The sequence below is a fragment of the Brachyistius frenatus genome, unplaced genomic scaffold (assembly GCF_029030835.1).
Source record: "Brachyistius frenatus isolate BFR_SWC_R1_liver_20210118 unplaced genomic scaffold, ASM2903083v1 Contig_10, whole genome shotgun sequence".
NCBI classification, from domain to species: Eukaryota; Metazoa; Chordata; class Actinopteri; family Embiotocidae; genus Brachyistius; species Brachyistius frenatus.
The window spans coordinates 7,484,680-7,497,079 of record NW_027210609.1 but is presented as its reverse complement, the minus strand read 5'-3'; the positions used below and the strand labels follow the sequence as shown (position 1 = coordinate 7,497,079).

The 12,400-nt window shown below is 39.4% G+C and overlaps 1 protein-coding gene across 2 annotated transcripts; it reads left to right on the top strand.

Moving 5' to 3' along the window:
- Positions 1-1,541: 1,541 nt before the first annotated feature.
- padi2 (peptidyl arginine deiminase, type II) lies at positions 1,542-12,296 on the top strand. Of its 2 annotated transcripts, none has more exons than XM_069691187.1 (16): positions 1,542-1,768; positions 4,414-4,585; positions 5,075-5,144; positions 5,280-5,341; positions 5,635-5,752; positions 6,213-6,365; positions 6,528-6,715; positions 7,769-7,872; positions 8,041-8,152; positions 8,750-8,857; positions 9,102-9,253; positions 9,423-9,570; positions 9,719-9,812; positions 9,908-9,987; positions 11,084-11,224; positions 11,327-12,296. In XM_069691187.1, exons 1-16 carry the CDS (start codon positions 1,602-1,604, stop codon positions 11,558-11,560), a joined length of 2,103 nt encoding a protein of 700 aa, XP_069547288.1. In that variant the 5' UTR covers positions 1,542-1,601; the 3' UTR covers positions 11,561-12,296. The 2 variants fall into 2 exon arrangements, with proteins under 2 accessions (XP_069547288.1, XP_069547289.1); XM_069691188.1 differs by lacking the exon at positions 1,542-1,768 and adding an exon at positions 2,169-2,369.
- Positions 12,297-12,400: the final 104 nt, after the last annotated feature.

The following is a 12,400-nucleotide window of genomic DNA, read 5'->3' as shown; positions in this document are numbered from 1 at the left end:
TGGAAGCGTCCACTGTATGAAGCAAAAAGTTTTTCATAACTGCTGTAGTATGAACTTGTATTGCACATCCTTGTGGTTATTGGAGGTAATATCTGGTTTGTACATTTCGAGAGAGTTTTTTTTTTTGCATTTTGACAGTTTCAAACATGGATTATAGAGAATTACGTAGTGTATAGTCATATGTGCAAACAACACATCCGAATTGTGTTTTTATGCCCTTATTGCATCCATCCAGAGTCCTACATAAGTGAACAATTGCAAGGATGGTAGCAGTTTGTAAAAAGAAAGTTATGCAACATTTGTCCACAGGCGAAGAATGAGTTTCAATATAATTGTGAGTAATAAGCAATAAGTAGCAAAGGTAATACGCTTTCTTTATACAAGACCATTCAAAACAAAGTTACACAAGAATGATCATGAATTATCAAAATAATTTTAAAAATAGACTAAAACACCATGTTTTACACCTGTTTTAGCCACAGGCCGTCACTCTGCTAAACAGTTAACATGTTCAATAACACCGGACCTTTTGCACTACACCCAACTGCATCAGCACCATTTGCACGAGGTGCAATTGCACTATTGTTTAGGTGTATACAGTATGTGTATATATGTTTATATGTCTATTTCTGTCTGTTTTTAGTTTTTGCAAATTGAGAGAGAAGTTACAACCCGAGCCAAATTCCTTGTATGTGTAACATACCTTGTCAATAAAGCTGATTCTGATGAGAAAAGACAAAAGAAATTGCACTAAGTAAATAAAACAGACAAGACATACTAAACTTAGAAAAACAAAAGCAATACATTTTTAAGGTATTAAGAATGTATCATTTATTTAAACTACTATAAATTGATCATTGTATCATACAATGATTTCTCTATTTATAACTTTGGCCCGCAAAGAGTTCATTCCAGAATCTGAATTTATGATGTCTTCTTTCCCTGATTGTATTTAGAAATGTGTTAAACTTGTGGGGGGAAAAACATGTATAATGTGAAGGAAAAGCAACAAGGAGGTAAAGAACAAAGCACAGCGATGGAGCTCCAGATTGTTAGGGGTCAGCAGTCAGAGCTGGTCTGAACTACAGATATTTAAATAGCTTTTTTTTTTTTTTACGTGTTTTACACAGATAAATAATTATTTTGTGCTGTCCCAAGAGTTAACACTAAATAGTATCTTAACAACATGTAAAAATGAACAGTTTGATGCTCATATTTCTTATATAATGTTCTTAACTGATTATATTTGTGACACATTTGCAAAACTCTTCAAAAACACGTGGGAAGTGTGTGATCTAGATCTAATTATGGATTCCATTTCAGCAGTTGTGCTGAATCGTGTGCAAATAATGCTGCGCAGGTTGGACACAGCTTTGGAAAATGAGGTGCTGCAGAGCCAACGCCTCAACCAATCAGCATTGCCATCGTTTACCTGAAGCATTTCCCGAGATTTTCTTCCCTGTTTACCGCCAATTACACGGGAGATCAACACTTTAAAGACAAGTCCCCTCTTGTCTCAAATGATTACCCTGAAACTCTTCTCAACAACAGACCACTGCTCCATAAGCCCTTCACAGGTCTGAGGCAAACAACAACGAACCATGTTTCAAGACGTTTCTCAAACCGAGTCACCTTCCGATTTACCTGCTTTCCTACAGAAGAGGCAAAAATTAACCTTGGACTATAATCGGAGCTGTCGTCTAGACACAGGAAATCCGCAGAGTGTTCTCCATGTTGTTGGCACCGCCTTGAAGGCGAAACTGAACAGGTAAACTGCATGGTTGCGAACGAGACCCTGATACAAACTACTCAGTACGCACATGTTTTATTAATAACGCTGATAGTGGTGCCACAATAAATGTGGATCCATAGCCGTGGATGCAGTTATCACTATTTCTGCAATAGCCTATGTGAAAATATACTATGCCGTTTTCTATATTGTTACTAATTTGTAATCAGGTATTTGTAAATATGCAAATAGTATTTATTTATTTTTTTCCTCGAAGTGAACTCAGAAGAAATAGTGGGGATGGCTATACACTAAGAGACGGATACGGGAAAAGAGGGTGGGTGGAAGGGGTGGGGCTGACATTTGTGTGGCCAATCACCGCACAGAGCCTAAAACCTCCAGTCGGCATACCTGCAGCCTTCATAATCGCTTGCTGCCCTCAGGTCAGACCGTCTACGGCTTCACTTCCTGGTAACGGTAGCGCTCGCCGTGCACTTACTGCCAGTGAACAGCCAGTGTGTCTCGCTCACTTCGGGAGGGCTGCAGCCATGATTCACCCCCGGACTCTCAGGGTAGATTATGACAAAACTACAAGCATTGTATGCGTGGTCGGCTCGGAACTTAACTTGAACCTGGACAGGTAGGCACCTGCTCAACCACCTGCCAATTACAGACAACACTCACATTGATCACCTGGACTTGGTAAGGTGTATTGTTTGGGGAACTGAGCATATTTTATCCTGACAACATGCATACTGTATTCTGGTCTGTTGAGTCCCTATTCGTGTTTTTATTAAAAAAAATATATATATATTGTTATGATGAACTGCTCAGTAGACTGAGCTGAAAGTTTAGACGTGATCTAATAATGGAAATCTTGATTTTTCTAAAACACCCACTGATGATAATCAGGTCTTTAAACTAATGCAGTGGTATACTGTAACATCCCTGCAAACAAACTCTGCCTTGGTGGAATTTATAATGTCCAGTTAGTGGTGAAACTGTTTTAGACATCTGTTCAACTTTATAGTAAATTTGGCAATAAATAGTGTTGTTGTATTACAACATAATATGTAAGTTATACTGAGAAGTGTGTCGAATATTTTGTGCGCCTTATTTATATCAATAGGAAGAGACTTAACCCTCGTGTTGTCTTTGGGTCAAAATGACCCGCAGCTGTGTTCAACCAAGTTCTATTTTATTTCTATATTTTTATATTTTTTAGGATCATTGGTCATCATTCTTTAAAGAAACCCTCACAGCCTCCTTGTCACCAATGATCCCCAAAAAAATATGAAAATAAAATAGAACTTGGTTGAACACAACTGCGGGTCATTTTGACCCAAGGACAACACAAGGGTTAACAAGGAAGAAGAGGTAGGCACTTGGATTCCTCCTGTCCACACCTTCAATCAACGCCTCTCTAAAAGAGTTTAGACAAAAAAATGAATGTAAAACTTTCTTATATGTAGAAGGATTGTCGCATTAAACTGCATTATACCAAATAAATTGGCAACTGGAGCGTGTAATAATTCCATTATTTAACCCACAGGATATCATTGGTATGCAGATCCTGGTGGTGGCAGACCTCATAGTCTTTTGCTTTGTACAGTGGAGAAAATCAGCTGCCCTTTGTTGTCACTGTCAACAGGAGAGACTTTGTTTTTCCAAAGAAACATTCTGTTCATTCGACCAAATGCCAGCCTACACAACACAACAAAGCAAGGCTGAACTGCCAAGCGGACAGTGTGGGAGACTGGCACACGGCCCGGACCCCTCGGGCCTCTACTGGGTTTTCAAAATATCTCAAAATACAAGTCTGATATGATTTGACAGACACTGTCAAGTAAAGACAAAATCTTAAAGAATTGGTTCATTTTTTTTTAGTCTATTTTAAAGAAATACTCAAACTATACATTGGCTGAGTTACTGGCCAATGTGTGAAATGCACAAATAAAGCTAATACAAGTCTTCAGCAGTCTAGAAAATAAGTTAGAGAAATTATAGGGGTATATTCCATAGTATCAGCCCACTGTAACTCAACAAGGAAAACTCCCATCACTGACATCGTGATCATTACAGAGAAGCATCTCCTCACAGTCAGTATGAACAGGAGTAAATACCACCAATAACTCTTTCTATGTATAGATGACATATAGGCTTAAAACAGTGTGAATCTAACAGCTCCATAAGTTCGGTTCACGTGACCTCTAAACAACTCTGTGATAACGTTACTGCAATATGACATTACCCTGAGCTCAACTGGTAGTATAATATGGGATTATCAAGTGTCTTGCGCCTGTAGGCATGCTTTCAGCTCACACTAATAGCCTGAAAGCTTCAGAGTAAATGGGAACATAGATGTATTTTTAACTGTAATTAGTTCAGTCAGGCCTGGCAGGTGATGCCTGTCTGCTGCAATTCTTTATTCTGTCTCTCATAAACTGAATATGTTTTGTATTTGATATTTTTTAAACGATAAACAATACAGACTAACTTCATCATGACTACAGCTGCTATATTGGTGTGCCACCTGTTAGGAAATATGAGCTGGTGGCTTGTTTGCACACGTCAGTTCTCTCTAGTTTTTGTATAAACAAATTTACTATTAGAAAAGGAATATATTATTTTTATTAAAGTCTTCTTTGTATGTCTAATATTCACCAAAATGTCTTGGTTTTTAGGAGTGCCCCTCCCAGCTCCAAGTTCTTCTCTGTGAAGTGCACTTCCAATGTTCGGTATATCATCAGCCCTCCGCCTCAGGAGACATCCCACCTCTCCCCCATCCCACTCAGTGAGAACTCAGTGCTACTGATCAGCATGAACTATGCCAGTCAGTATGAAAATGATGCCAAGGTAAAGTAGGACAGAAAGGTGTAACGACAGTGATGTCACAAATTAATGTCATATTTCTTAATTTTTCTGAGAACCGATCTACCAAACGAGTCATGTGGCGCATTAAAGAAAATGAAACCCTCAGGTGCATGATTCAAGTTCATGTGAAAACATGCTCATGTCACAATCCTAAAACTGCACACTCTGCAGCGTGATTCAAGCTCATGTGAAAACATACTCATGTCAAAATCATAAATTATTTGTACCCAGATGATGCAATTAGTCTTTTTTTTGGTATAAAGCAGTTTTCCTGAAACGCCACCCTCCCTGCAGTGTTTGTACTTTCAGCTCATTTTAATTGATTCATAGCTTTGCATTGTACAACTCATAATCGTAAAATGTATTAAATATGAAATTTATTTCATATTTGCTTAAGATTTTACAATAAAAGTGGTATCAAATACAGCCATTTTCTGCACATGAACAACTTGTACTTTTTTTTTTCACAAGCTATCTGTCCGTTACTACGGGGAGAATAACGATGTCTTAGGGAGAGCAGTCCTGCATCTGACAGCTGTTGGTAAGTTATATTGTTATATGGAGTATGATACAGTATATAATAAAACAATAGCTGTACTGGGATCTGAGTCACTGTCTGTAATAATATGGCCATACAAGAACAAGCTTTGATAAACAAGATGTGTCTGTCACACAGAGATCTCTCTGGATGTGGATGCTGACAGAGATGGCAGGGTGGAGAGAAACAACCCTAATAAGGTGATTTTTTTTTTTTTTTTAGACTGCATGCTAAATATGCCGGCTAATAGTTTATATTTTTTTCTTGCTTGAGGCCATAGTCAAAGACCAGTAAAGTTTTGCCTCAACATATTAGTAAACTTTTTTACTTCATTTAACTTTGATTTATTTCTTCACATTTTTCCATCAGAAGTCAAATAAAAATGTTTTGCCGCCCATTTTTGACTCGGCAAACTTTAATTTATGAATATTTTAATTGTTTTTTAGAAAAGTTGTCGTTCATTCACTTGTCTGTTTGGTTGAAAATCTGTTAGGTATCCTGGAAATGGGGTCCTGATGGGCATGGCGCCATCCTTTTGGTCAACTGTGACTCTGAGAAGATCTTCAAGAAGAAACCAGACCACGAAAAGGACTACGTCTCCACAGTGTCTGGTAAAACAGAACCAGTACAGTTTCCCATTCAACAATGAATACTCTTATCTTACTCTTTTCCTTCCCTTTGGGCTGAGAAATTTCTCAACTATTGTCAAAATTAAAAGGCCAATAATGCAAATTTTGTTTTTACAAAGTCAGCAGATGCAAACAGAGATATGGTCAAACTGGTCTGATAAAGAAAAATCTTGAGTGTGAGTTTAGAGGGCAGGTCGATAAATTGGGCTCTCAAATGTCTTTGCAGTGGACAAACCAGTAGGACTGAAATTTGAGAGGTTATTATGTACCCTTGTTTGTAGTTGTCATGAATATTGCAGCACGTTGACACTAGTATTTAGCTACAGAGTTAAAGAAGTATTTTAAACAAAGGTATGTCATGTTAGTGTTCCATGAGCCATTGGAATCTAAAGTATCTACAGCTGAATTACATACATGAAGAACATGAACTTGATATTTACAGATCTGAAGGACATGTCAGTCATGGTGCTGCGGACCAAAGGCCCCACCAAACTCCCAGAGGGCTACAAGCTCACCATGCACATCTCTCAGGGGGATGCAGAGAGTGTCCGAGTCTTCAGATCCAGATCTTCTAATGTGGTGAATAATAGCCTGGGTGAGTAAAGATTAGAGCTCAGAAAAGCCTCCAAAACAGATGATGTTAGGTGCTGTGCCCTTTGTTATTCTGTATCTCTAAACCCATTTCAGTAATGTTTTAATTTTTCAAATGAAGCAGCTAAATATTCAAACATTGTTTATGTTGTTCTTACTTCAACAGAGAAACTATTTCAGCGCTTTGTGAAGGACTATCCACTGGTCCTGAGCAGTGAGGTCCTGTCCCAGGAAGTGCCTTACATTGGGGGCGAAGCAGAGATGAACCTTTACGTGGAGGGCCTCAGGTTCCCTGACAAAGACTTCGATGGACTCCTCACCATCAACCTCAGTCTGTTAGAGCCCATCTGTGCTGTAAGACCTGCCGCATAATATCCATAATTTTACTCTACTACTTTACTTTCTCTAATACTTTATAATATTTTCAATATTATATTCAATATTTCCTTATTTTGTTTAACATAAAATATAGACTAAAACACATGATTCAAGTATTTGTGATGAAATTGTTTTGAAAAATTAAAACAATAATATAGTTTGACAAATAACCTAAACTCAAAGTCCACTTGATAGTTCTTTTTAGAGCTTTCAGACAAAACTTACCATCTTTCTCTGATCTTACTCATCTTTCGGCTGTTCCTGTTAAGAGTCGCCACTGCAGATCGTCCATTTCCACCTCTTCCTGCTCTCTGCATCTTTCCTTGTTGTGCCAACCGCCTGCATGTTCATCACATCTATAAACCTCATCTTTGTCCTTCCTCTTGCCTGGCAGCTCCATCTTTAGCGCCCTTCCTCCACTCCAAACTATCTCAATCTTGCCTTTCTCACTCCAAACCATCTAATCTGAGCTGTCCCTCTAATATATTCATTCCTAATCCAGTCCATCCTCTTAAAAATCGTATCTTCAACTCTGCAACCTCCAGCTCCAACTCCACCTCTTGGGTTTTCATCAGTGTCACCGCCTCAAAAACAATACAATATGTAACTGGGCTCTTTTACACATTGTAAACCTTCCCTTTTATTCTTGCTGGTACCCTTCAGTTGCAAATCACTCCGGACACTCTTCCCTACGAACTCTAATCGGCCTGTAAGTCTCTTCTTAACCGCTCGTTACTTTGAACTTCAGACCGCAATTATTTTAACTTATCTGACTTCGACACAGCTCCCGGGGATGAACAGGCCAGTGCACTCTCAGTGCCGGAAAGGCATCCGTTGTAAATCCTATGCCAAATCAAATATGCAGAACATAAATCAGATTTCCACAGCCGTTCTTTGATGACCTAGTTAAAAACTCCCAATAAAGCTAGTATGTGGATCTTTTAATCTCAATAATAACTTTACTAAATGACAAACGTTAGATTGGAGTAAAGCTAGCAGTACTCTGTAGCCTTTCTCATGTTTCGACAGGGTCTTCCCGAGACGCCCATTTTCACAGACAAGGTGGTGTTCAGAGTGGCACCGTGGATCATGACACCCAACACCCTCCGGCCTGTGGAGGTGTTTGTCTGCAGGTAAGAGCAACCTGATGAATAATAAAGATGATGGTGACAGAAGATGCGTCAACAGAGTGTTACAGTGTTACCACATCCTCCTAAATTTAATTTCTTATTACCAAGAAAGCCGTTCATGACAATGAGTTTTCAGTTTGAAGTACTGTCTGCCTGTGGTTGCTTTCTCAGCACATCTGATAACTACCAGTTCCTGAAAGGAATGAAGAACCTTGTTGCGAAGAGTGGGTACAAGCTGAAGATTTGTCATGAGTATCTGAACAGAGGAGACCGCTGGATGCAGGTTAGAAAACTAAATGTGTCACCGATTTCAGCTTTACCTGTTCCAAACGGTAATTATTTGTTTCTGGTTCATACCTATTACTGATTGTGGGAACTCCTTTGCTTGGATTTATTTTTTTTTCTTTTCAATAAATGTTATAAATTGCTCATATTTGCAAAATATGAGAGACTTTAGAGTGTGGGAAGCTTTTGGTCAGAACAAACCCAGTCATGAGGTTTATTTTAAACCGCAACTACAGTGACAGTAATATACATTTCGTAATCTCTACATGACAAAACTAAAGAGGAAGAATGAATAAGCAATGAACATGAAAAAATTTCTCGGAAAAAAACAAGTCATCAGTATCATCAGTACTTTATAACCAATGACTGGAAAAAGTATGGGTCTTTGAACCAGATGATATCATGTTTATATGGAAAAATGTCACGTAGTCCAACCATCGTGAGAGAGAAAAGCCAAAAAGGAAAAATTTACATGAAACCTTAAAAAATATATATTACACACACACACATTTTCAAAATATTTATGAGTTAAAATCCTCTTATAACAACTAATGGCATGAGGACAGCAGGTATTTCACTCGCATCTATTTTTCAGGATGAACTGGAGTTCGGTTACATCGATTCACCTCATCACCGGTTTCCTGTTGTTCTGGATTCCCCCAGAGATGGAAAACTCCAGGACTTTCCATATGATGAACTGCTGGTGAGAGAGGACTCTGATATCTTTTAATATTAAATGTTTAGAGAGACATCATTTAGAGAGAGAGAGTTTCACTGTGCTCACTTGTAATCCTGAGTTTTTTCAATTAGGGAGATATTATTTTAAAAACAGGAATTTATTAACTAAATTCTTCTGTATAAAAAAACTCAGACAAAACTTCAGACATAAATTATTGTATTTCTTGCATGTCTGGAAGAGGGTCTTTTAATCATCTTTACATCTTCAGGGCCCTGACTTCGGCTATGTGACGAGGGTGGCCCAGGAAAAAGACGTGAGCAGTCTGGACTCGTTCGGTAATCTGGAGGTCAGTCCTCCCGTCACTGTGAACGGAAAAAAATACCCCCTGGGCAGAATCATCATTGGGGTCGCCTTCCCTACGTGAGTTTGTAAAAAAATTCACAGTCAGTTCCTGATTTATGAATAATCTATGCACGAGTAGCTTTTCATGTGATGAATAAAGTCAGTTCATGTTGTAAGAGAGGAGTACAATGAAAAGAGAATGTGACAGAGGATATGTGAATACTCACATCTCGTTTTATTCTTTAAGGGCAACTAAAGGACGAAATATGACCAAAGTGGTTCAAGACTTCTTGTGGGCTCAGAAGGTTCAGGAACCCATTGCCTTGTTCTCCGACTGGCTCCTTGTCGGCCACGTCGATGAATTCATGACTTTTGTGCCTGCACCCGACAGAAAGGTAAACAGAAACAAGTCAACTGCTGAGCTAAAATATAAAAATACTTTGCTGTTACTGGCTGATACTGACAAGCTGTTACCGTCACTGTGGGATTGTATAATCCGTCTGGATATCAGCGCGCCGGTGTTATCTTTGTCTCTTGTCACAGGGCTTCCGACTGCTGCTGGCCAGCCCAGACGCAGGCTACAAACTATTCAGAGGCTTACAGTACGATGGACATGGACAAGCCCAGCTGTTTGAGGGTAGGTCTGTCTTCGGCAAGAGAGCAATTTACCAATAAAAAAATAAAATCATCATATAATTCTTAACACTTCCTCTGTACAATGTTTCCTAAAAGGTTTGCGTGATGAAGAACCGATAACAGTGGATGAAATACTTAACGATGAAAGTCTCAAGGCTGAAAATAACTATGTGCAGGTGAGTGGGATTGTAAATTTACATTCAAACCAAAGAAAGATAATAATGGACTTGTTCAGTCTGTCAAAATTCAAGCACAGCAGTTAGAGTCCGCACTGCACAGCCAGACATTACTTGTATCTAAAGGTTTAATACCTCATTCACACTAATGGGCATTAATATGCTGCTTTAACGGCTTCCATTCTTAAACAGGACTTAAACAGGATTTTGGAACCTAGCTGCAGAGATTTGCTCCCATTCAGCCAGAACAGCTTTAGTGAGAGCCTAACTGATGTTGGGTGATAAGGCCAGGCACACTCAGCATTTCAGTTAATCCTACAGGTGGTGGATATGGATAAGGTCAGGATGCAGGAGTGTTCAGATTTGTTTTTAAATCGGAACTACGGGACTAAATCCTGACCAGCAGCCGCATATATATTATTTATTATTCCGTCTCCATTAATAAAATACAGTTGGCACTATGCATTCAGGCAACAGGCTTCCAGCCAAACTACGATCTATCAGAAAGCCAGGATGTATAGAAGGATTCGTGTGTGAAGATGGTATATTTCCACTGCTCTTGAGTGCAACTGCTGTGTGCTTGGCATCGCTGACCTGTGTCCTGTGTGCCCCCACTTGTTTTTAAGTTGTGATCAACAGTTCGTTTGCTGCTTCCAGAGGCAATTGTCCTTTCTCACTACCAAGTATAAAACAGTTTTTACACACTATGTGCTTCACTATCCAGCGGCCAATGAGTTATACAGCTTTACAAGCTGGCTCCGTGATATTTGCACTTCACTATGAGAGCACAGGGCAAATGTAACTGGTCTAGTGATGTCGAACTGACTTGGTGAAAAGATGGCACTGAGCTCAGCTGTTTGTCAAAGTCAAATGCTCAGATGTATGCTGGATTTTCTGGACCGGTTTGCAATTAATGGGGCTAAAGCAGCTAAACCTACAAATTAGGAGTGGTGTCCACATATTATTGTCTACATATTGTAGATTGTGTTTGAAGCAAGGGGAGACCAAACAAAAATGCAGGCATATGATGCCCTAGATTAAATCAAAGCAGATATTATGTGCGATGTCTTTTTTTTAACCACCTGCTTTTTCATAGAGCTGCATTGACTGGAACAGAGATGTACTGAAGAGAGAGCTGGGCCTGGATGATGACGACATTATTGACCTCCCGATCCTCTTCAAGTTGGAAGAGGAGAAGAACAAACAGTACAGAGCAGTGGCTTACTACCCCGATATGGTGTGTATAGCGATATTACTTTGATAATGTTTCAGCCATTGAAGCTGCCATCAGTTGAATATTAAGTGAATCTAGGAGCTAACAGCTCTCCTCCACCTCCAGGTGAACATGATCGTCTTAGGGAAAAACCTCGGCATCCCGAAGCCCTTTGGCCCCAAGGTGAATGGGCGCTGTGCTCTCGAGGCCGAGATGTGCTCCCTGATGGGGGGCCTGGGCCTCAGCTGCACCTTCATCGACGACTTCGCCTCCTACCACAAACTGTTGGGGGAGGTGCACTGTGGCTCCAACGTCCGCAGGGAGCCGTTTGACTTCCAGTGGTGGAACCTGCAGATGTGAAGAAAAGCTGAGATGGAGACAGGTTAAAGGTTGTAATCTTTAAGATTTCAGTTTTGGTTAGTTATGTGACACACCTGATTACCACGGTAGCAGCCAGAACTTCTTAATCCCACACTTCATTATAAATACAACATTAGATTTGGTTGCATTGCTTAAAAAAAAAGAAAAAAAAAAAGAGGTGATAATAGCGATAAGGGGAGCCGAGGAGCATTTTCTAAGAGCAAAACCAAAGCTACTAATACTTTGCTGTTCCTGTGACTGCTTCACAGTAGAAGTTACCCAGTAGCTACCCAGTGGCTACCCAGTCTACTAAGTAGAAGTTTTACCAACTGCATGTTTTTAAATGTGACGCAACAGCAGCAGGAACTTATCACTTTGCATTAGCAGCATCTTAGTATAACTCTGAAATCATGTAAACAAAGTGCAGAGCAATCATTTAGGCTAGTTCATGCTTTGTTTCCCGTGAATCCCTTGTGCCTTGTGAAGCAAAGTTGTAACTAGCAAAAAAATAAAGGCACAGAGAGGTTATAACAGAATGTAAATACAATGAGAAGGCTGAGGCTCAAAAATGTGAATGGTGTCAAACACAGGACTGGATTTCATGAAAATCTTAATGCTTATAATCTTCAACAGGCAGAAGGAGGGGGTTGTTTGCATAGACGATATGAAAGCATATCATAGACCCTATTGTTTATAAAAAAAAAACACAAAAAAAAAACAATATCAAACAATAGAAGAGAGACTATTTTCTGTCAAAGCCTCGTCTTATCTCCGTCTTAATAATGAACTGCTCAATTTTCTTATCATTTTGAAATACGTGCCTCATTGTCAAAACACTCG